The sequence below is a fragment of the Capra hircus genome, chromosome 3 (genome assembly GCF_001704415.2).
Source record: "Capra hircus breed San Clemente chromosome 3, ASM170441v1, whole genome shotgun sequence".
NCBI classification, from domain to species: Eukaryota; Metazoa; Chordata; class Mammalia; order Artiodactyla; family Bovidae; genus Capra; species Capra hircus.
Genome location: NC_030810.1, coordinates 26,309,515 through 26,335,207, shown reverse-complemented (window position 1 = coordinate 26,335,207; position 25,693 = coordinate 26,309,515). Strand labels below are relative to the sequence as shown.

General features: G+C 36.2%; 1 protein-coding gene and 1 pseudogene across 2 annotated transcripts in view; one reads left to right on the top strand and one right to left on the bottom strand.

The window, feature by feature from the left end:
- NRDC (nardilysin convertase) overlaps positions 1-25,693 on the top strand; it is a 113,180-nt gene that overhangs the window by 44,717 nt on the left and 42,770 nt on the right. For both annotated transcript variants that reach the window (XM_005678436.3, XM_013962833.2), the window contains 2 exons: positions 17,976-18,049; positions 24,529-24,624. In XM_005678436.3, the coding sequence (XP_005678493.2) occupies positions 17,976-18,049; positions 24,529-24,624 (170 nt within the window). The remainder of the gene's footprint in view (positions 1-17,975; positions 18,050-24,528; positions 24,625-25,693) is intronic.
- On the bottom strand, positions 12,136-13,542 carry LOC108633329 (annotated as a pseudogene).

Sequence of the window (25,693 nt, the reverse complement as noted above, 5' to 3'; positions counted from 1 at the left end):
GCTGCTTTTACCTTGGCGGCCTTTGCTAATTTCAATAAATTTGAACTTTATCAGTATTTCAGGGCAAGAAGAAGATTGATCAAAGCCCAAGATGTTCACAAAGTGGGATATTTAATAGGAGACTCTTCATGATAAACTGCGACTTCAGAAGGCATCACCCTTAGGTTGAGGAAGTGGATTAGCCATCCTGAGGAGTTACAGACTACTTTGAAAAATGCCTGTGTTGTCTAGTGAACCTTAAGCCTTGAATATAGTTTAATATAGTCCAGAACTGGTAGTGTTCTCTGATGCCCAGGAGAAGCAAAAACAAACCCTCTCAAAAAGAAAATGCCTTTGTTTTATCTACTCTCAAGTGACCAGCATTCAGTCAAACATAAGCAGACATGCAACAAAATAAGACAATGTGAATGAGAACAGGAAACAGAAAAAGACTTAATGCCTTAGAAATCTTAGAGATTGGCATGGTTAAATACAGTTATCGTTGTTACAGAAATAAGGGACAAGTTTGAATACAGTTGTAAGTCATAGGAAGCTATAAAATGTGACCTGTGAGATTTGAAATATAAAAATTAAGAAAGAGCATTGTGAACTGAGACATGATAATTGAAATTTAAACCAATGGATAGATTTAAGAAAGGAATACATATAGACGATGTTAGAATTTGTGAATTGAAAGATAGACCAAGAGAAATCCCAAATACAGTATGAAGAGAGAAAAAAATGAAAGATACAGAAAAAAGGAAAAGTAGCCTAGAGAATAGAGCGAATATGTCCGATATATATATACCTAGAGAACTAGATGGCAAGCCACTCCAGTACTCCTGTCTAGAAAATCCCATGGACAGAGGAGCCTGGTGGGCTGCAGTCCATGGGGTCGCTACGAGTTGGACACGACGACTGGGTGACTTCGCTTTCACTTTTCACTTTCATGCATTGGAGGAGGAAATGGCAACCCACTCCAGTGTTCTTGCCTGGAGAATCCCAGGGATGGGGGAGCCTGTTGGCTGCCGTCTGTGGGGTCGCATAGAGTCGAACACGACTGAAGCGACTTAGCAGCAGCAGCAGCAGCAGCAGCAGCAGCAGAAAACTAGAAGGAGAAGAGAGAAAAGTAATACCAAATATTTGAAGGGTTGATCACCAGAAAATTTCGAGAATGTCAAATCAGAGGGTAAAGAAGTCTTAACAAATTCCAAAAGTATATATTAAAAGAAATCAACATGTAGAAAGTTATAATGACTACAGAAAACCAAATATAGAAAATCTTTGCCAGATAGAAGGGCAGAAGTTCTTTAAAGTCATGTTAGTTTGATGGATGACTTTTCAGCAGGAGTAGTGGAAGCTCAATGACAGTAGAATACTTGTAATAGCCTGAAAGAAAATAACCACCAACTACAAATTCTACACCAAGCAAAAAATATCTTGTAAGAAGGATTGTAAAATAGACCTTGAGACACACAGTTGAGTGTGCATGCCACCAGCTCACCAAAGGAAATTCTAAAGAATATATTTCAGGCAAAAGGTGAATACAGATCAGAGCTACAAAAATGATAGTGGAGCAGTGAAAGTCATTTTATATGAATAATATGAATGAGCATTGATTACTTAAAACAGTAATTATGAAACTTAAAAGTATACAGAGTTAGCAATGTACTAGGAGTAATGCTAAATGGAGAAAAAGGTATTTTTATAAGATTAATATTAGACTTTGATAAGTTAAAAGGGTACATGTAATATTTTTAAGGGTAACTGCTGAAAGAACACAATTTGGGCATAAAAATTCCAAACCAGTACAAGGAAAACACTTGTAATAAGTCTCTCAAATAAATTCAAAGAAGAAAACTGTAGTAGGAGGGCTAGAACAAGTGGGACAAGCAGGACAAAGGAGGATGGAGGTAGATGTAGATCCATATGTAACAATAATTCTTATTAAATATGAGTGGATTAACTTCCGATTAAAAGATAAACAGACTGGATTTTAAAAGCCTAATCAAATAGTTTTTAAGACTTAGATATCTAAGGCTTGGGAGGGGTTCCCTGGCAGCTCAGATGGTAAAAAGAATCTTCCTGCAATACAGAAGACCTGAGTTTGCCTGGGTTGGGAAGACCCCCTGGAGAATGGAATGGCAACCCACTCCAGCAGTCTTGGAAAATTCTGTGGACAGAGAAGTCTGGCAAGCCACAGTCCACGGGGTTGCAAAGAGTCGGACATGACTGAGCACCTAGTACACGTAATAAGTCTTGGGAAAAAAAATGTTGCTCAAGAGGCTCATGTCATATTGATAAAACGTAACTAGGAAGACATAATTGTTTCCAGTTTGAACTCATCTAATAGCATAGCCTCAAAGTAAATCAGATGTAAAGACCAACGAATAAGTAACCAACTGCAGTGGGAGATTTAACACCCCTTTCTCAATATTTGATAGAATAACTATAAAATCAGTAAGGACATTGAAGATTAGGACAAAAAGATTACCACTTGAATCCTTAATCAACACCTCCCAGCTACAAAATTTTTTCATTTGATCGTATTTTAAGCCACAAATTCAGTCTCAAATTTCAAAGCATCAAAATCATATTATTAATGATTATGTTTTCTAATCATACTGTATGTACAGTTAAATTTTAGCTAGAAATCAGTAACAGACTAGAATATTGCCTTATATTTGAAAATTAAATACATTTCTAAGGAATACCTGGGTAAAGAGGAAAGCATATCAGAAATTAGAAAATATTTTGTATTGAATTATAAAAATATTAAAGAATAAAGTTGTGGGATGCAGCTATAATTGTACTTAGAGGGAAATACATACTTTTAAGTGTATTTTCTGTCAGCTTCCCTCATGATTCAGTTGGTTAAGAATCTGCCTGCAGTGCAGGAGACTGCCTGCTGTATAGTAGACCTAGGTTTGATCCCTGGGTTGGAAAGATCCCCTGGAGGAGGAAATGGCAACCCACTCCAGTATTCTTGCCTGGGAAATCCCATGCATAGAGGAGCCCGGCAGGGTACAGTCCATGGGATCCAAAGAATCAGACATGACTTAGCAACTAAACCACCACCAAATGTATATTTTAGAAAAGAAGAGTTTAAAATTAATGAGCTGATCAATCTCAGGAAGTCTGAGTAAGACCAGCAAAGTATGCCCAAAGAAGAGAGAAAAGGTGAAGATAAATGAAATAAAAAGCAGATTGACTTCAGCAGGAATAGTGAAATAAGGACCTCTGAAAGCCCCTCCTCTGTAAAAGCAATGAGAACCTTGCCAAAAATTGTCAAAATTAACTTTTTCAGAACTCTGGAAATAAGCAAACGCTTGCAACAATCCAAGGAGTTTATTCAAGCAAGTGACTAAATCTTAGTAAGAACAGTTTGCTTTGTGACATTTTAATTTGCCCTGTTTCCATTCCCCTCTACCCAACTCTACAGTGGTCTTGAAAACAAAGAGGTCCCACAGTCTTAGTGAAAACAGCAATCTAGCAGGCACTGAAAGGGGCTGGATGGATTTAGAGATCTCTAAAAACATCGTTCTGGAGAATCTTCATTATTTGACCTGTCTAGCAGTTCCCTGGGAACCACCATTCATGAACTTTTATGATTTGGCCTGGCTGGGAGCTCACATATTTGCGAAAATCTTTTTCTCTGGAGACATGTGTTTCCAGAGACATGCATTTAGATGGCAATAGTTTAACTTTGTGACCATCTGAGGCAGTGGATAAAAGTTGGAGCAAACAAAGCTTAAAAGGAAAAACTGCAAAATAAGATATCTTAAGGGGTTTTGAAAAGCTCCAGGACATTCCTGGGAATTTTGAAGGTCACATATGTGCATAAAGCTGTGTCATGTCCAGGGCTGTATGTATGCTCAAGAAAGACTTAAGGCCTTACACTCTTGTCATGGCTGATCTTGAGTCTCTGTGCAAGCAGGATGTGATGGCTAATGTAGAGTTGAAAACTGCCTGACTGTATGTTGAAAGCATCCCCCAATATGCATAGAGAACCTCTTGGCAAGGCATTTAAGGAAATCTCTCTGCAGCCAGAGATTATCGCTAAGCCAACCAAGCCATCAAAGAATACAGACTTCACAGGATTAGTTTAAGGTAAGTGTGAGTTGCTCAGTCATGTCTGACTCTTTGCAACCCCGTGGTCAGGCTCCTCTGTCCATGGAATTCTCCAGACAAGAATACTGAAGTGTGTAGCCATTCCTTTCACCAGGGCATCTTCTTAAACCAGGGATTGAACCCAGGTCTCACTCATTGTGGACAGTTTCTTCACTGTCTGAGCCACTAGGGAAATCAGAAGGGCACTAAATATGTAAATAGTAACAACAAGAAACAGCAATAACAACAAACCCGGAGGAGGGAGGAGAGGCTTGATTTACATAGTTGCCACGTTATATTACTAAAAATTTTTTTTCAACATAATTATGAGGGATGCAGAAAAGTATGACTGATAATGGGAAAACAGTAGTCAATAGATACTGTTTCTAAGAAAGTCTAGATTCTGGAGTTAACCGGACAGAAACTTTAGATCACCTATTTTAATTATGTTCAAGGAAATAAAGAAAACTATGTCTAAGAACTACAGGAGAACACAAGAATGATGTCTTTCTAAATAGAAAACATCAGTAAAGAGATACAAATTATTTTTTCCCAGATAAATAGTTGCTTTATTTTTACTTTTTTTTTAAATTGGAGTACCATTGCCGTACAATTCTGTGTTAGTTTCTGCTGTACAACAGAGTGAGTCAGTTATGTGTATACATACATCCCATCCCTCTTGAATCTTCCTTCTAACACCCCTCAACAGATACAAATTATTAAAAGAACCAAATAGAAATTTTAGAGTTGAAAAGTACAACTTGAGAAATTAACTAGAAGAGCTTAACAGAAGATTTGAGCTAGCTGAGGAAAGAATGAACAAACTAGAAGAAAGATTAATTGGGATTTTCCAGTCTGAGGAACAGAAATAAAGAAAAGGGATGAAGAAAAATAAAACAGAGCCTCAGAGATCTACGAGATACCATCAAGCATACTAGCATGTGTTTTATAGGAGTTCCAAGAAGAAATGAGAAAAACATAGAAAGTATTCTTGAAGACATATTAGCCAAACTCTTTCAAAATTGGTAAAAGACAAACATCTACACATTCAAGCAACTCAACAGATTTCCAGAAGAATAAACACAGTGATATTCACAACAATGACTTTCACATTAAGACATGTTATAATCAAGCCGTTAAAAGCTAAAGGTAAAAAGAATATTGAAAGTAGCAAGAGAGGAGCAGCTTTTTTCATAAAAGTTAATCTCAAGGGTAAACAGGTGCTTCAAGAAATCATGGAAGCAAGAAGACAGTGGTATGATACATTCAAAGTACTGAAAGAATGCAAACCAAGTATTTTTTATCCAGCAAAAATATCCTTCTAAATGGAGAAATTAAGACATTCTCAGCTAAATTAAAATTGTCATTAGCAGATCTTCTCTCTATGACATAGATGGATGGAGTCCTTGAAAGGACACTCAATTCCACATGAAGAAATAAAGCACACTTATAAAGATAACTTATACTATATAATTTATACTTTGTTTACCTATATAAATATAAAAGATATAGTTTTTGTAATTTTTTTCCTATCGGATTTAAAAGATAGCTGTATAAAGCAAAAATTATAAATGTGTTGATAGGCATATAATGCATAATGGTATCTGTATGGCAATAATAGCACAAAAAAGAGAACAGGGATATAGAAGTGAAGCTTTCATGTAATATTGAAGTTGGTATTAATTCAAAATGGATTGTTATAAGTTATTAGTTAGGAAAATAACTCAAAAATACAGTAAAAGAAATGGCAAGGCAATTTGAATGGTACTCTAGAACATACTTATTTTAACAAAAAAGTCAGCAGTTGAGGAATAGAGGGGAAAAAAGGCATAGGACTTGCAGTAGATAGCAAAGACATAAATCCTGTCTTATCAATAATTAAATGTAAATGGATTAAGCATTTCAATTAAAAGATAAGACATTGGCAGACTGGGTAAAGAAACATGTTCAGTTCAATCGCTCAGTCGTGTCCGACTCTTTGCGACCCCATGAATTGCTGCACGCCAGGCCTCCCTGTCCATCACCAACTCCCGGAACTCACTCAAACTCATGTCCATCAAGTCGGTGATGCCATCCAGCCATCTCATCCTCTGTCATCCCCTTTTCCTCCTGCCCCCAATCCCTCCCAGCATCAGAGTCTTTTCCAGTGAGTCAACTCTTCCCTTGAGGTGGTCAAAGTACTGGAGTTTCAGCTTTAGCATCATTCCTTCCAAAGAAATCCCAGGGCTGATCTCCTTTAGGATGAACTGGTTGGATCTCCTTGCAGTCCAAGCGACTCTCAAGAGTCTTCTCCAACACCACAGTTCAAAACCATCAATTCTTCGGTGCTCAGCTTTCTTCACAGTCCAACTCTCACATCCATACATGACTACTGGAAAAACCATAGCCTTGACTTGATGGACCTTAGTCGGCAAAGTAATGTCTCTGCTTTTGAATATGCTATCTAGGTTGGTCATAACTTTCCTTCCAAGGAGTAAGTGTCTTTTAATTTCATGGCTGCAGTCACCATCTGCAGTGATTTTGGAGCCGAGAAAAATAAAGTCTGACACTGTTTCCACTGTTTCCCCATCTATTTCCCATGAAGTGATGGGACCAGATGCCATGATCTTCGTTTTCTGCATGTTGAGCTTTAAGCCAACTTTTTTCACTCTCTTCTTTCACTTTCATCAAGAGGCTTTTTAGTTCCTCTTCACTTTCTGCCATAAGGGTGGTGTCATCTGTATATCTGAGGTTTTTGATATTTCTCCCAGCAATCTTGATTCCAGCTTGTGTTTCTTCCAGTCCAGCATTTCTCATGATGTACTCTGCATAGAAGTTAAATAAGCAGGGTGACAATATACAGCCTTGATGTACTCCTTTTCCTATTTGGAACCAGTCTGTTGTTCCATGTCCAATTCCAGCTGTTGCTTCCTGACCTGCATATAGGTTTCTCAAGAGGCAGGTCATATATATTAGGTCATAAAATAAATTTATTTCCAATATATTTGAAAGAATGAGACTATACAGAGTATGTTCTCTAGTTGTAATGGAATGGAATCAGTAATCAGTAACAAGGAAATTTAGGAAATTTCACGAATCTGTGGAAATTTAATAGCCTACTCTTAAATAATCAATGGATCAAAAAAAAATTACAAGGGAAATTAAAAAATACTTAAACACTAGTGAAAATGAAAACAACATAGAAAAAACTATGAGATGCATCAAAACCAGTGCTCAGAGGGAAATTTATCACTGTAAACCCCTCCATGGCTTCCCTGGTGGCTCAGACAGTGAAACATCTGCCTGTAATGCAGGAGACCCAGGTTTGATCCCTGGGTCAGGAAGATCGAACCCCTCCATTAAAAAAGTAAGATCTCAGGTGAACCTATACTTACATCTTAATTAGCAAGGCAAAGAGCAATCTAAACCCAGGTAAACAGAAGGAAGGACATAATAAACATTTGAGTGGCAATAAATAGGGAATAGAAAAACAATAGAAAATAAACAAAATCAGAATTTGGTTATTTGAAAAGGTGAACAAAATTGACAAACCTTCAGCTAAATTGACCAAGAAAAAGAAATGAAAGAGTGGACATTAGTGTGGTATTAACCAAAATTAAAAAATTATAATAGAATTGTGAACTATTGTATGCCAACAAGTAGATAGCCAAGATGAAATGGAGAAATTTGTAGAAATACACAAAACAATTGAAACTGACTCAACACAGAAAATCTGAATAGACCTATAATGAGAGATTGGATTAGTAATCAAGAACTTACCAAAAGAAGAGTATAGACCAATATGACTTTACTGGTGAATTCTACCAAACATTTAAAGGATTAAAACTAACGCTTCATAAACTCTTCCAAAATACAGAAGAAGGACACTTCTAAGTCATTCTATGAAGCCAGTATTACTCTGACATTAAAACTAGACAATGATTGTACAAGAAAACTACACACCAGTAGTAGAATGTGTGTATTTGTGTTAGTTGCTTAGTTGTGTCTGACTCTTTGCAACCCCCATAGACCATAGTCCACCAGGCCCCTCTGTTCATGGAATTCTCCGGGAAAGAACACTGGAGTGGGTTGCCATTTCCTTCTCCAAAAGGAGCTATAGAAAGAAAGTGAAGTCACTCAGTCATGTCTGACTCTTTGCGACCCCATGGACTGTAGCCTACCAGGCTCCTCCATCCATGGAATTTTCCAGGCAAGAGTACTGGAGTGGGTTGCCATTTCCTTCTCCAAATAGTAGAATATAGATGTAAAAATCTTCAACAAAATCCTACAAAACTGTATCAGCAACATATAAAAAGGATTATGCACCATTCAGGTGGGATTTATCCCAGGACTGCAGGGGTAGTTCATCATACAAAAATCAATCAACATAATATACCAAATTAATAGAAGGACAAACACATTTCAAAAATTATCTCAGTATAAACAGAAAAGGCATTTAATTGAATTCAGCACCTTTTCATGATAAAACGTAATAAACCATGAATAAAAGGGAACTTCCTCAACTTCATAAAGAGTATCTATGAATAACCCACAACTAACATCATTTTTAATGGTGGAAGATTGAAAAGATTTCCCCGAATAGGATCAAGACATCAGCTCTGTCCACCTCTATTTGACATTGTAGTGGAGGTTTTAGCTAGAACAATTAGACACAAAAAAGAAGGCTTGCAGATTGGGAAAATAGTAAAACTACTTGTAGACGTCATCATCTTAAATGAATGATTCTCATTATTTATGGAGAATTTATCTACTCACTAAAGGTTTTTGTAGCTTCAAGATGAATACTTGTGATGCTTTTGCAGTCATTCATGGACATATGGGGAGAAAAAAAGGAAAATTGTGAAAAATTTGAGTTGCTTGACCTACACATTCTCAGCTGAGGTTGAACAAGGCAACAGTCTGCCTTTTTATTTCAGCTTTCATACAGAAGTGACCAGAGGATAGGGAACAGAATAACATAGTAAAAGAAGCTCCAGCTCTGAACCAGTTTTATGGAGTTTGAGTCCCAGCTCTGGTACCCATTGCGAAAGTGGCCTTAGGCAAAGTCCTTAATGCTTCTGAATCTCATTCTCTTTTTTGTGAAATAAAAGAGAATCAACTAGAATTAGATACCTTTAGGATTTAAGGTCATAATCTGTGTGTGAGTGTGTGTGTGTTTATGTATATTACTCCTAGAGAGTCACTCAGTACTTGCTTATTCAGCAGACTTGACAACTTTAAAAACCAACTACTGCAAATAGCAAGAACTTACTATATGTGAATAACCCTACAAATTCTACAGATGAACTGTTAGAGCTAATATCAAGTTAACAGGGTTGCAGAATCAAGATCATTGTACAAAAATCAACTATTTTTACACACTAGCAATGAAAAATTCAAAAATGAAATTAAGAGAAAATTCCTTGTACAGTAGTATTAAAAAGAATAAGATACTTAGGAATAAATTTAACAAGAGAGTTGCAAGAGCTGGAAAGACATCCCATGTTCACAGATTACAAGACTTAAGATGGCAGTACATCCCAAATTTGTCTATAGATTCAACTTAGTCCATATCAAAATTTCACCTGTCTTTTTTGAAGAAATTGATGAGTTGGTTCTGAAATTCACATAGAAAGGAATTGACCAAGAATAGCCAAAATTAATCCTGAAAAGAACAAAGTTAAAGGACTCACATTCTCAGTTTCAAAACTTACCCAAAGCTGCATGGTACTGACATAAGAATAGACACATAGGAGAACTTCCCTGGTGGTCCAGTGGCTAAGACTTCATGCTCCCAATGCCTGGGTTCAACGCCTGGTTAGGGAACTAGATCCCACATGCAACAACTAAGACCCAGGACAGCCAAATAAATTAAAAAAAAAAAAAAAAATATACATACAGATCAATGGAATCGAGTTGGGGCTCCAGAAATAAACCATTATACTTATGGTTAGTTGCAAGGGTGCCACATCAATTCAGTGGGAAAAAATGTTTTTCAACACGTGATACTGGGACAGCTGGAAATGCACATAACAAAAGAATCAAGTTAGACACTTTGTTCATACCATATACATATTGAGACATATACTTAAGTGTAAGAGCAAAAGCTGTAAGACTCTAAACATAGGCTTAAATCTTTGTGATTGGACATGGCAGTAGTTCTGCAGATATGCCATGAAACACAGAAGGAACAAAGGAAAAACTGGATAAATTGGACTCCACTAAAATTAAAATTTTTTTTGCTTTAATAGGTCCTATGAAGAGAATGAAAAGACAGTTCACAGAAGGGAAGAAAATATTGAAAAATCATATATTTGTTAAGGTGCTAGTATCTATGTTCAACAGTAAGACAAATAATCCAATTTTTGAATGGGCAAAGAATTTGAATAGACATTTCTCCAAGGAAGATACTCAGGTGCCCAATAAGCACATGAAAAGATGCTCAACATCTTAGTCACTAGGAAAATGAAAATCAAAACTTCAGTGAAGGTGTACCACCTCACACTGGTCACATAGCCATCATTAAAAAGTCAACAAATAATAAATGTTGAAGAGTGTGTGGAGAAAAGGAAACCCCTTTTACACCCTTCTAGGAAATGTAAATTGGTGTATTCACTATGGAAAACTGTGGACAACATGATCCACCATCATGATCTAACAGTCCCACTCTTGGGCATACATCTGGAAAAGACAAAAACTAGTTTGAAAGGATACATGCACCCCAGTGTTCATAGCAGCACCATTTACAATAGCCAAACGTGGAAGCAACCTATATATCCATCAATAGATAAATAGGAAAAGAAGTGGTTTGTTTATACAATGGAGTGTTACTCAGCTATAAAAAAGAATGAAATAATGCCACTTGCAACAACATGAATGGACCCTAGAGATTATCATACTAAATGAAGTAAGTCAGAAAGACAGAGACCAATATGATATCAATTATGTGTGGAATCTAAAATAGAACACAAATGAACATACTATGAAACAGAAATAGACTCAAGGACATAGAGAACAGACTTGTGGTGGCCAAGCAGGAGTAGAGGGGGAACAGTTGGGAGTTTTGGATTAGCAGATGCAAACAAGTATATATAGGATGGATATACAATAAGATCCTACTTTATAGCAAGGAAATTATATTCAGTATCCTTTGATAAACCAGAGTGGAAAAGAATAGAAAAAAATATGTGTAACCGAGTCACTTTGCTATGCACAGAAATGAACACACCATTGTAAAACAGTTATGCTTCAATTAAAAAAACTTCAGTGAGATATCACTTCAAAAAGAAGGACATTAACAATTATTGGTGAATGTGTAGGTAAATTAGAACCTTCATACATTGTTGGTGGTGCAGCTGTGTTAGAAAATGTAGTTAGAAAACTTCATCAAAAGTTAAAGAGTTAAAATATGACCCAGCAATTCTACTCTTAGTATACATGCTCTAGAGAACTGAAAACATACATATGTTTACATAAAAATACCTAAATGAGTGTTTGTAGCAGCATTATATATAATAGGTCAAAAGTGGAAAAACCAAAATGTCAATCCACTGATGAATGGATAAACCAAATGTGGCATATCCATACAAAGGAATGTTACTTGGCAATAATAAGGGAATGAAGTTCTGGTATATGATACAGTGTTTGAATGAATGTTGAAATGAATCTTGAAAGCATTGTGCTAAGAGAAAGAGGCCAGACACAAAAGGCCCCATATAAGGTTTGATTCCGTTTACATGAAATGTCCAAAATAGGCAAATCTATAGAGACCAAAAGTGTTATAGTGCTTGCCAGGGGCTAGAGGGATGAGGGAATAGAAAATGACTGTTAATGGGTACAGAGTTTTATTTTCGGGGTAATGACTTTTCTGAAATTAGTGGTAATGTACACAATTCTGTAGTAAAATCCTTTTAATTATATACTTTTTTTTTAGAACTAAAATTATATGACATTTTTATTTTAGGATGCAAAAACAAAACTGAGCAAACAAACAAACAAACAAAAAACTTGAAATAGGCTTGTCAAATGATATAAATTCATCCTTTCCATGGAAGCAGAAGGTAGATAGTGCAGGTTATCCTCAGGGCCTCGTACATCCTGCTTCACTGCTGCTTGCACTCTGCTGGGTTTTGATCCTTCTTTGGGTCCTAGTCTGGATCATTTTCCTCATCTCCTTCTTCTTCCCCTTCCTCATCCGCTTCTTTACCTTCTTCTTCATAATCATCATCATCATCTTCAATAGCTTCTCCAGTAAAGTATAACACTGATCTTGGGATTATACGCTCACGTAAAAAGTGACCAATTTCAAAGTCTGCAGCGAGGATAGCTTCAGAATCATCATCCAGATCTCCACTCTCAGGAACTTCAGGAGGAGCAAAAAAATTAAAGAAAGAGTCATTAGAAACTGTTTTGGTCACAGTACGAACTGTCCCATGTCCGTTGTGTTTCTACTTCTTTATCGTTTTCAAAGTGACATTCTTCCCTTTTTTCCAATCTATCTGGCACCCTGTACAACCCATAATTTCTGGTCCATCAAAAGAAAAGGGATCAGAATCATCTGGTTCTGACATCATCCTATATGTCTTTGTCAACACTTCATTTGTGAAATATTCATTGGGTTCAAAGTGAAATTCTAAGACAAAACTCATAGGTTGACCAGCATCTGAGAACTTCACTGTAATATCTTTCAAGTGCTTCAGAATAGGCTCATGATGTTCCTGAACCATATCACTGAGCAAGTCAACATTCTTAAAAATGGTCAGCCAAATTCCCTTGGGATCTTCTTTTTCTTCATCCTTTTTCTCATTTTCAATCTTGGCCTTTTCTTTTAGCTCCTCCGAAATTTCATCTTCCTCATCTGGTTTCCATTCATATTCTTCTTCTGTAGGTTCATAAATGGCATTAATGATCTCAAATCGCTTATCAAACAGAGGCTGATAAAGAACAGCATACTTTCTTTCAAGATCATGAACTTCCTCATAGAATTTGGCTTCTATCTGTGCACATTTAACTTGAGGGTTTTTGAGAGCATTCACTTGTCTTTTAACTACCCTAGGCAAGCTTTCAATGTATCCTGTTGGTGTTTCTACCAGACCATCAAGTCTTTCTTGAAGGGCTGCAAGAATCTGAGGATTTTGCATCATCTGAACAGTCAGCTGACGCGCTTTGATTTTTGTTTCTTCACTAGTTTCTTCTTCTTCTACTTCTTCAACATCATCCAAATCTTGATCAAGTTCAGACTGTTCTTTGTTGTCGATGTCTGCCATGTTGTACAAATGCCAAGTATTTTCAAAAATGGCAAATTTCGTTTTCCAGCTCAGCTCTCCAGTGGTGAGCGCGGGGAGCCGAGCGGCCCGAGGTGCGCAGGCAGTGACTCAGGGCGGCGGCGGGAGGAGCAGGAGGCGGCGCCGCGAGCAGATGGCACTAAAAAAGCTAATTATATACTTTTAAAGGGATATTTTGTGGTATGTGAATTATTTCTCAATAGAAACAGCAAACATAGACTTTCAAGAAAGCTAAATGTTGGTTTGAAAAAACTAACAATATAGATAAACCTTTCATGAGACTGGTCAAAGGGAAAAAGTATGTGACAATATCAGGAATAAAAAGGAATATGATATATTGGCTGATATTGAAAATATAATATTTTGAAAATGTTTTGCAGTAAATGAAAAAACTAGAGGGCATTCACAAATTCCTAGTAATATTGTTTATAAAACCCACATAAGAGAAATTATAATTTAAAAGTTTGCATATTCATAATCATTAAGAAATCAATCAGTAATGAAAGGTCTTCTCAAAAATAAGCTTGTTTTCTTTAGAGTCTTACAAAAAAATGGAGGAAAGAAATAATTCCTCCCTCATTTAAAAAATAGCATGACCTTGACCTTGATATAAGAAAGTATAATATAAGAAAACATATAGAGCAGATTCACAAACAGGCTGATATAGCAGTACTGAGTTGGATTCATCCTGGAAATACAGGGTAGGGTTAACAAAATCAGTGCTGTTCATATCATTGCCAGATTGAAGGAGGAAAAAACCATAATTTGGTGTATGCAGAGAAAAATTACATGATGAAATTGAGTATCTGTTAATGAAGATGCTGTTGGCAAGTGGAGTATAAGGTAGCTTTCTCAGTGTGATATTTGATATTTTAAATAAAACCTTATATTTAGTAGTGAAACTTTGAAAGATTTCAAGCTGGGATCAAGAACAAGGCAGATGCAGTTTATGATCACTTCTATTCATCATTCTATTAGGGAAGAAAAAATAAGCAAAATAAGCTACTGTCATAGCATATGATATGATTATAAACATAGAAAATCTAAAATGTACAGATAAAAATGACTAACAACAGAATTCAGTAATATAGCTGGATATGCAAAAGTTTAAAATTACAAAAATAATGTTTAACATATAAAAGTATAATTTTTGTGTCTCTGCAGCAGTTAGAAATTGAAATTTAAAAACAAGTTTATAAAAGCTACATAAATAATCAGACATCCAAGAATCATTCCCCATAACCAACCAGGGACCTATTGTATATAACACATGGAACTCAGGTCAGTGTTATGTAGAAGCCTGGAAAGGAGGGGTGTCTAGGGGAGAATGGATACATGTGTATATATGGCTGAGTCCCTTGCACGGTTCATCTGAAACTACTGCAACATTGTTAATCAGCTATACCCCAATACAAAATAAAAAGTTTAAAGTTTGGGAGAAAAAAGGAATCATCCCCCAAATTATATATAAGACTTCTTCATGGAGGATATATTAAAATTTATTTAAATATTAAATAAAAGACCTAAATAAATTGAGAAAAATACTATTTATGGATTTTAAGCCCTTTAAAAAATTTTTTCTTTTGTTTTTGGCTACTTTGCTATAAGCATAGAGGATCCTAGCTCCCCAGCCAGGGATCGAACCCCTGCACCTGCATTGAAAGTGCGGAGTCCTAACCACTGGACCACCAGGGGATACCCCAAAATCTTTCTCTCGTTTTTTTCAGTGACATTAGTTGTTCCTATTTAAGGTACAGATTCAGTGATATCACAACCATAATCTTTTTACTTAATCTTAAATAGATAATCTAAGATTTATAAAGAAATACAGAGGGCTAAGTATAGCTGGGATACTTTTGAATTGGAAAAATAACAAGGTCGTAGAACTTGACCTACTAGATATTAAGATTTGTTTTGTAATTAGCACATTGTGGTGTTAGCAGAAGGCTAGACAAAGAGACGGTGGAACAGAATGTTTCTTGGAATGTAAATAGACCAACACATATGTGGACACTTGATTTTTGATAGGAACATTATGAAGCAGTGGTCAAGGGCTTTTTAAAAAAATGATACCAAGACAGTATAATGGCAAAAACAAAATTGACTCCCTGTTTCACAACATACACAAAAAAATCAATTCTATGTGGATTATAGACCAAAAAGTGAAAAGTGCCATTAAAAGTTTTATGGAAAAGTGTGACTTTAACCTTAGATAAGGATTATCAAACAAGATGGAAAAACAAAAAGGAGAGATGATAGTACATTGCATTCATGTAAAGGTAACATAAAGAGAGTGAAAAAGGCAAGTATAAAGTGGAAGAATATATTTGTAACACATGTAACTAAAAAGGACTTATATTTAGAATAACTACCATTGAGTTTTAATTATTAGATTACAGTGTTTACATATGATTATATATGCTATTACATATTATATAAGTGAAGTGAAGTCACTCAGTTGTGTCTGACTCTTTGCGACCCCATGAACTGTAGCCTACCAGGATCCATGGGATTTTCCAGGCAAGAGTACTGGAGTGGGTAGCCATTTCCTTCTCCAGGGGATCTTCCCGACCCAGGGATCGAACCCAGGTCTCCTGCATTGTAGGCAGACATTTTACCGTCTGAGCCACAATGGGTAATTAAATACATATACTGTTAGAATCAATAAGAAAAGTACAACCCAATAGAAAAAGCCCTTAAACAGGCATATTCTAAAAGAAGAAATTAAAATTATTACTAAAATTATAAAATGTTCTATCAGGAAAATGTAAATTCAAATCATTTTGAAATTTAACTATCCTTCTAAAAGTTACAGAGAATTTTAACGTCGGATAATACCAAGTGAGGGTGAGGTTGTAGAGGATTGGAGGAATGCTCTGATGCAAGAGTAAACTGGCACAATCACTTCTGGAAAGGTTTGATATTAACCTGGTGATGTAGAACATATGATGCATATGCTATTACCTAGGAGTTCTTTCTTAGATAGATACTTAGACAAACTTGTGCACATGTGCTGTGGTATATACTTATAAGAATGTTTTTGATAGCATTGTTTGTAATGGTTCAGATCCGGAACCAGCACAAATTGTCCATCAGCAGTAGAATGGATGAGTAAATTCATGCAGTGAAATATTCTACTGCAGTGAAAATAAATCAGCCACAGTCACATGTAACATTGTGAATGACCATTAAAAGTGTTGAGTTAAATTAAATCATGTAAAGGGTATATAAACTATATCCATTTATATGAAGTTCAAAAATGAAACTGTATTGTCTAGAACATGCATTCGTGGCAGGGTTCATATTGTTTCTTTTGGTAGCAGAAATTGGTTCTTGGAGGTAAAAAAATGTTTGATATTATAATGGTTTGTGGTCGTCCAAAGCTTAACCCTACCTGCAAAATCTTCACTTAGTATTGCTTTCTTTCTGAGTTTTCTCAAGTATCACATGAGCACCATTTACACTGACATTGAGTTCATGGAAGAGATGCAGAGCGTATGCAAGGTCTGGGCTACAAAATTGTGGTGATAAATGATTGGAGGACTTTCAAATGATTGTTTGATCTTGAAATCATCACTAGAGGTAGTCTGCGTGTGTCAGTTGGTTGTCATTAGCTGCCTTGTGGATGTTGTTTATGTTTGACCCTCTCTCTTTTGTGTGTGACTTTGATTTTTAGAATTAAATATAATATTCTGTTTTATTATTTAATTCAATAAAAATTATTTAGCCCATCATTAGTTATAACAAGTACTGAAAAGAAAAAATGTCTAATATTTTAATGAGTACTAGTAGCTAATTAAGTTAAAAGTTTCTTCTCAGAGCAAGCAGAAGTTCAAAGTTTATTAAATATTGTAGGAAATTAACTTTTTAATGTCTTGATGGAAAATAAATATTAATTAAAAAAACTTGATTGTATTGCTGTTATTATTTAAATGGGTATTTTGCATATATAATTTGATGTACCACAACCTACATAAGGAATATATTATGTTAAAGTTTATAAATGCAGTTATACAATTAAGTGAAATAGTAATAACCTTTAATATTTTAACTTAAAAAGTTAAAAAAGAGTAGTCCTCAGATACTTTTTACTTATGAAATCAGGTACACATACAGTATGTAAACAGGCTTTATATGTGTGCAGAAATTTCATAGGGTAGTGATTGGAATAAGATTTCTGAAAAGGCTCCTTACGGTTGATAATGGGAAAAAAAAAATCAAGAAACACCCGTCTAGAAATACATGCATATGTGTTAAAACTACCAAGAAAAGCAGAGAAGTGATTACTGTAACATTTATGGTATTACTTCTGAGATGGGTGCTCGGTGCTTCTAGAGTTTTGACAGTGTTCTATTTCTTGAACTGAGTAGTTGCCACTTCAGTATTTGCCTTACAGTCTGTATGCTCATGTTTTATGTATTTTTATGTAATGGGTATTATATTTCATAATAGAGAAAAAGTGGTTTGTAGACTTCAAAATCTAGAAATGCTGCATACTGTTTAGGTTTTATACGCATGATTATGAACTAAATCTCCAACTTAGTAAAGTTTCTTACTTTAAAAAAGTAGATGTTGACTGGTGAAAAGCTTTTACCAGACAGGTGTTTTTTTTTCTGTCTTAAGATGGGCCCAGTTTTTCATCCATCCGCTAATGATCAGAGATGCAATTGACCGAGAAGTTGAAGCTGTTGATAGTGGTAAGTGCTTTATGTCTTACTGCTTTTTCCTTCATTGATCCAGTTATTAGCACATTTATCATTCTTTATCACTCTTTATGTCATAAAGGGCTAAATTAAAATAGAAATGTCATGTACTGAAGCCATTAAATGTCTATTCAGTATAGATATGAAATAAATCAAAGGATTATGTATTTTTGATTTTTCAGCCTTTGCTTTTTTTGAGGGTTTTACCACAGTGACTGACCTCTTACCCTAATTCTTAATTCTTAAGACTAATACTGGGTATTCAAACTTTAGAAGTTCACATACTCGTTGCATGAAGAAATATTTCCTCTGAGGCTTTACTTTATGCACCATCCTGATATTGAAATAGCTAATTTTTTGTTACTTCTGTGTGTCAGTAACTTGTTACTTTGTGGGTTTAGCTTCTGTAGTTCTGAAAATAATTTTGATATGTTTATGGATGAAGAAACTAAACTCCTGAGCAGAAAATCTTTTAATTTTACTTTGATGATCTTTCTTATCTTTGTGTTTAAAAGACTGAAGACCATAAGGAAAAACTGTGTGTCTGTATAGGGTGAGGATTCATTAGAGAACTGTGCTACAGATATCCCTCAGTTACAGGGTATCAATAAATAATATCACTGCAGATTAACCCTGCTTCCTTATTTTAGCATTCAGTTCAGTTCAGTCGCTCAGTCATGTCCAACTCTTGGCGACCCCATGAATTGCAGCACGCCAGGCCTCGCTGTCCATCACCAACTCCCAGAGTTCACTCAGACTCACGTCCATCGAGTCAGTGATGCCATCCAGCCATCTCATCCTCTGTCGTCCCCTTCTCCTCCCGCCCCCAATCCCTCCCAGCATCAGAGTCTTTTCCAATGAGTAAACTCTTTGCATGAGGTGGCCAAAGTACTGGAGTTTCAGCTTTAACATCATTCCTTCCAAAGAAAACCTGGGGCTGATCTCCTTTAGAATGGACTGTTTGGATCTCCTTGCAGTCCAAGGGACTCTCAAGAGTCTTCTCCAACACCACAGTTCAAAAGCATCAATTCTTCAGCGCTCAGCTTTCTTCACAGTCCAACTCTCACATCCATACATGACCACTGGAAAAACCATAGCCTTGACTAGACGGACCTTAGTTGGCAGAGGAATGTCTCTGCTTTTGAATATGGTATCTAGGTTGGTCATAACTTTCCTTCCAAGGAGTAAGCGTCTTTTAATTTTAGCATTAGAAACATGTAATAGTACACTTGGGGGGACTTCCAATTCATATAGGTTAGGCTTGGCTTGCATGACTGAAGAGGCCAGGTCTTTGTACTAATTCTTCCTTTTATAACATTTTCCCTTTGGTTTGATTGTGTATCTATTTCTGATAATCACTTACTGCCTTCACTAGTGGAGAAGGCAGTGGCACCCCACTCCAGTATTCTTGCCTGGAAAATTCCATGGATGGAGGAGCCTGGTGGGCTGCAGTCCATGGGGTCGCTAAGAGTCAGACACGACTGAGCAACTTCACTTTCACTTTTCACTTTCATGCATTGGAGAAGGACATGGCAGCCCACTCCAGTGTCCTTGCCTAGAGAATCCCAGGGATTGGGGAGCCTGGTGGGCTGCTGTCTATGGGATCGCACAGAGTCGACATGACTGAAGCAATTTAGCAGCAGCAGCAGCAGCCTTCACTAGGCAAAATAAACTGCAGATGACTGGAAAGAACTATTTGTTTTCAAGTCAGCAAACTGTGTTTTACTTATAGAAATGTCACTAATTGTGGCCCTCAATTTATTAGTAAAAGAGGGTAGAATGGAGTTAGATTCCTCCTAGTTCTAGTCACTTCTTGTAATCAAAGATTCATTTTCTTCATTTTTGTTGCTTACTTACCCACAACTTTTTTCATAGGCCCAGATAACTTTGTTGAATGTATGAAAACTAAAATAAATAAGGAAAACTCTAAAAGCTTTCCCTGCTTTTGGGAACCTAGGAACTATATTCTGTGTCTTTAATTCTTTCAAGTGTGTTTTTATTTGTATAGTTTAAAGAGTGGGTTGAAATTGTCATTTAAAAGGTTATACCCTGATGGTCCAGTGATCGGACTCAGAAATTGTTCTGCCAGAGCCTGGGCTCAATCTTTGGTTGGCAGACTAAGTTTGCTAGCTGTGTGGTGCGGCCCCCCAAAAAAGATTAAACATCTAATTTAATTTTATAAGTTTAATTCAGAATATATTTTATTATATTTTGAATATGTGATATATGATATGAACTCACACAATAAGTAGTTTTGGTTTAAAATGAACTTAGGCTAAAGGCTCTGGTTTTTGTTTTTTTTTTTTTTGGTAATAGGAGACCTAGGTTTCAATTTGTAATCCGATACAAATAGCTAGGTATATATCATTAGTTACTTAACCTTCTAAGTATAAAGGATTTACTTGAGATTACGGAGATGAAAGGGGCTTTCCCAGTGGCTCAGCGATAAAGAGCCCACCTGCAGTGCAAGAGATGTGGGTTCGATCCATGGGTCGGCATGATCCCCTGGAGGAGCGCATGGCAACCCACTCCAGCATTTTTGCCTGGAGAATCCCATGGACAGAGAACCCTGGCGGGCCGTGTCTATGGGGTCACAGAGAGTCGGACACAACTGAAGTGACTGAGCATGCCGTGTATGCAAGGAGATGGGAGAGGTCTTAAATTTTGGTGTAACAAACTAGTATTCATTAAGTAGTTGTTTTTTAGCATATTGTTTATGATATATTATTCTCTCATTTATATTTATAACACATCAGAAAATTTAAGATGAGCGAAGTTTAGATTCTGTGAACATTGAACATACGAACATTTGGGGACTCAGTATTTACACATTGGTAGATACTGATATTTTTTATGAACACAGCATCAATTTATCTTGGCTAAAGCCACAAAACATTTATAATTGAATGGTGTCACATGTTAACACATATGTATACAGGCCATTAAGAGTTAACAGCTCTAGGCCAGGTCTAAGTCAGTATTGTAGTCAGGCATCTTAGCCTTTCTTTTTCCAGAATCAGTATCTACAAATAATGAGGTCTATTAAGCACTTTTGAAAGCTTCACAGTTGAATGTTATTTTCTTTTATTCAGATGTAATAATCTTTATTTTATCATTCTCACCTCATTTGCATGTTTTTAGTTGCCTGCATGCTTTAATGACCCATTCAATGTGAGAGGAGTTGAAATTCAACTGTCATGGTAGATTCATCTTTTCATTTTCCTTTTCCTTCTCCTCCTGCTTATAGAAGAGATTTTTTTCTAGGTTTTAAATTTATCACTTGTTGTACCTTCATTACCATGCCCTGCATTGACAGTCTGTTTTTGGTCTGATCTTTCAATGGAGTGGTTATACACATAGATGTATAAGAATTTGTTTGCACAATGCAGATAGGTCTGTTCAGTGTTTTATAATTTTCTTGAATACATTTAATCACAGAAGCCACAAATGTACACAGGATAGATCTTAAAATCAGATTGACTTATTGCTAAAATAAGATTGTAGAGAAAATATTATTCTTAATGATTAGCTCTTTATTTAAATGATTATTCATACTCTACATAATCATGTGTAATTGCCTACATATTGTACCTTAGTAATTGAGATTGAGGATATGACCAAAACTTTTTTTTAATATAATCAAGTGGTTGAGTGTGTTCTCTAAGTGTTCAGTATTTATACTCTATATTTATCAGTTGTAGGGGAATTCTAAATGACTTTTTGTAGATATGTTTATATATTTACTCTGTTATAGTTTCCTTTGCTGCTGTAACAAATTACCAGAAACTCAGTGGCTTAAAATAGCATATTTATTTTCTTAAACTTTTGGAGGTCAGAAATCTAAAATATTCCCTCAGGACTGCATTTCTGTTGGCGACCCCAAGGGAGAATCTGTTTCCTTTTCTACTTTCTAGATACCACCTGCTTTCCTAGACTGTGGCTCCTTTCATTATCTTAAGAGCCATTGGTGTGGAATCTCCTTTGCTATCTGACCCTGCTTTTGTCTTAACATCTTCTGACCTTGATCCTCTTCAGTTCAGTTCAGTCGCTTAGTCGTGTCCGACTCTTTGCGACCCCATGAATCGCAGCACGCCAGGCCTCCCTGTCCATAACGAACTCCCAGAGTTCACTCAGACTCACGTCCATCGAGTCAGTGAGGCCATCTAACCATCTTATCCTCTGTCATCCCCTTCTCCTCCTGCCCCCAGTCCCTCCCCAGCATCAGAGTCTTTTCCAGTGAGTCAGTTCTTCACATGAGGTGGCCAAAGTACTGGAGTTTCAGCTTCAGCATCATTCCTTCCAAAGAAATCCCAGGGTTGATCTCCTTCAGAATGGACTGGTTGGATCTCCTTGCAGTCCAAGGGACTCTCAAGAGTCTTCTCTAACACCACAGTTCAAAAGCATCAATTCTTAGGCGCTCAGCCTTCTTCACAGTCCAACTCTCACATCCATACATGACCACAGGAAAAACCATAGCCTTGACAAGACGGACCTTAGTTGGCAAAGTAATGTCTCTGCCTTTGAATATGCTATCTAGGTTGGTCATAACTTTTCTTCCAAGGAGTAAGCATCTTTTAATTTTATGGCTGCAATCACCATTGATCCTCTTACCTCTCTCTTTTAAGGACCCTCTGATTACATTGGGACCACCCAGATAATCTAGTAGAGTCTCTGCATCGCAAGACCATTAATTTAATCACAGTGCAAATTTCCTTTTACCATATAAGGTAATACATTCACAGGTTTTGGAAATTTAGATATGGCCATCTTTGGGGGCCATTGTTCAGTCTTTCATACTTAATAATGGAATTGTTTCTTCTGTGTTAATAGCCATCATATCTTCATATTTTTACAGATATTTAAAAAATCTGCTCTGTTGAAGCTATGTATGTATACTTTTTACTGTGTATGCTTTCCAGATATGGAAATGGTATTTTTTTTTTACTGTCTCATCTTTGATTTAGACTTCATGACTTGTAACTGAAGTATGTTATTTCATATTTGTTTCTACTACTTTCCATCTCTTCTGTCACCACTTTGGTTTCTGCTCTCTTTTCCGAGTATAACAGTGATGGCTCCTCATCAGTTTTCCTGTGTCTACTTTTACAACCAGAATGAACTTAACTGAAGTCTAGATCTATGATAATGATAATGTTACTCTCCTTATTAAACATTGGTAATGTCTTACCATTATTCCTATAAGTAATAATAGCCAACATTTATTGAACTTATTATGTGCATCATTATGATTGTTACCTCCATTATCCTTGACATGCAGTGAAACTGAGGCTTAGAAGGGCTCTTTTCAAAAATTGTTTCTTTATCTCTTCAGCCTGATATCTTGACTCTGCTTTGATTCTGAACTTTCTACCTCCAGCAACTAGTTTAGTAGTACCTGCTGCATAGTAGATGTTCAGTGTAGAAATATATCTTTTTTAATTCTTATTTTAAAAAATCCTTTGAGCTTGGTACTAGTAACTCCATACTCTAGATGAAAAATAGAATCTAGGAAGTTAGATAACTTCCTCAATGTTGTGCAGCTTAGTAATTACAGAACTTGGATTCTAGCCAAGATATTTCTGGCTTCAAAGTGATTGTTTTTAACCATTAGTACTTTATTACCTAAATAGTTGGCTTTGGAGGAAATTTAAATAATATATATGGCAAAGTTCTCAGATAATAAGGAATTTGATTTAACATTTTATTAGCACCTTCGTTAATAAAATGTTGGACATAGCATCTGTTGACTGAATAAAAAGGCACAGCCTAAAAGTTGAGAGTTATGTTTTACTTGACGGGTTCTCTGAGGACTTGAAGCCTGGGACACAGCATCTCAGATAATGCTGAGAAAACTGTTCCAAAGTGGCAAGGGGGATCAGGGAGCCAGGATATATAGGAGTTTTTTGCAACAAGAGACCAGGTAGTTGGAACATCAAAAGATTACTGTTAATAAAAGAAAATAAGATATCTCAAGGTAAGGAATTTAGTGCTTTTCCATGTATGGGAAGATGTAAGAGTCTGGACTCACTGAAATCATTCCTTTGATAGTATCTCAGCTATCTGGGGCCAGTATCCTATGTTTTCTCACACTGAGTTTCCTTAGGGCACACTGTCTCTGCGGCTGTAATGTGATGGCTTGATGACTGTAACATCCTTTGTTTACTGATATGGCAGGCAGTATTTTAATTCTCATATTCTAGACTTGAAACTTTCAGGTCATTAACTACCTGTTGCATTTGAAAATAAAGGAAAATCTCTAGAAAGGTGAATTGACTACCCAAAATTACAGAAATATATTAAGTCTTAGAACTTGTCCTAGATCATTGAATTTCTCACTTCAGCCTTACTACACATGATTCATAAAATTAATTTTTGTTACTTCCTTACTTTCAGTTCTTTAAGCCTGAATTTCCAGATAGTAAATCAAGATACTGAATTTAATTTTATTAAAAATATTTATTTAAAATTGACAGAATATCAGCTTGCAAGACCCTCTGATGCAAACAGAAAGGAAATGTTGTTTGGAAGCCTTGCTAGACCTGGACATCCTATGGGGAAATTTTTTTGGGGTAAGAGACTAAATACTTCATTGTGTTTCATATTTTCTAGTAAAGAAAGATTGAGAGCATGAAGGGTTTATAAAGAATGGAAAGGTAAGGTAGTTAGGTACTTTTTATGTTTTGGGGTAGGTAGGTAGGTAGGTAGCTTTTCAAATAGAAAGCAGTTAAATATGCCTATATTTTGGTTCCTTAATGTTGGATATATGAGGAATAGCACCTGATATTTAGAAAATGTTTTTTGGGTGCAAGATGCTCTACTACCACAGTGTGAATTATCCCATTCAATTGTCATAACAGTGTTATGAACCTGGGTACCATAATCTCCATTTAAAGATAAAGAAACAGACTCAGAAGTTAATTTGCTTAAATATGATAATGGTGGATTGTGGGATTTGAACCTCTTATAAAAGTGTGTTATAAAATACGTGCTCTACCCCAACCTGAATTTGCCTTTATCAGCAGAGATTGAGCAGTGATTTCTCTAGTAGTTTTTGAGCTGTGACCTAATTATGTTTAATTGGTAAGCTGTTTAAATGGTGTCTGTTTTTCATAATGGCTGTTTCTTAGTGTTAGAATTCAGTTATTATAGCCTTATATTAATCCACTTGACTACAGAGTAGAATCTGGAATGAGTTGGCCTAATGGCATTTAGACCAATCATTCAAAGGGTGATTTGCTTGTTTTCTTATTGGCTGCCCTGGTGGCTCAGAGGTTAAAGCATCTGCCTCCAATGCGGAAGACCTGGGTTCAATCCCTGGGTCGGGAAGACACCCTGGAGAAGGAAATGGTAACCCACTCCAATATTCTTGCCTGGAGAATCCCATGGACGGTGAAGCCTGGTAGGCTACATAGAGTCCACGGGGTCGCAAAGAGTCAGACACAACTGAGTGATTCCACTACTACTACTATACTCTATATGGCATCCTGGCTGTATGTGGTTTATATTTAAGAATTATGCAGAATATTGCTAAAATAATTCATAGATAAAACCTAATAGACTAATTATTAAGAAAGGAAGTATAAGGCAAGTACTGTTGTTGAGGTATTGCTAACTAGAGATTAATTCCTTATGTGTTAA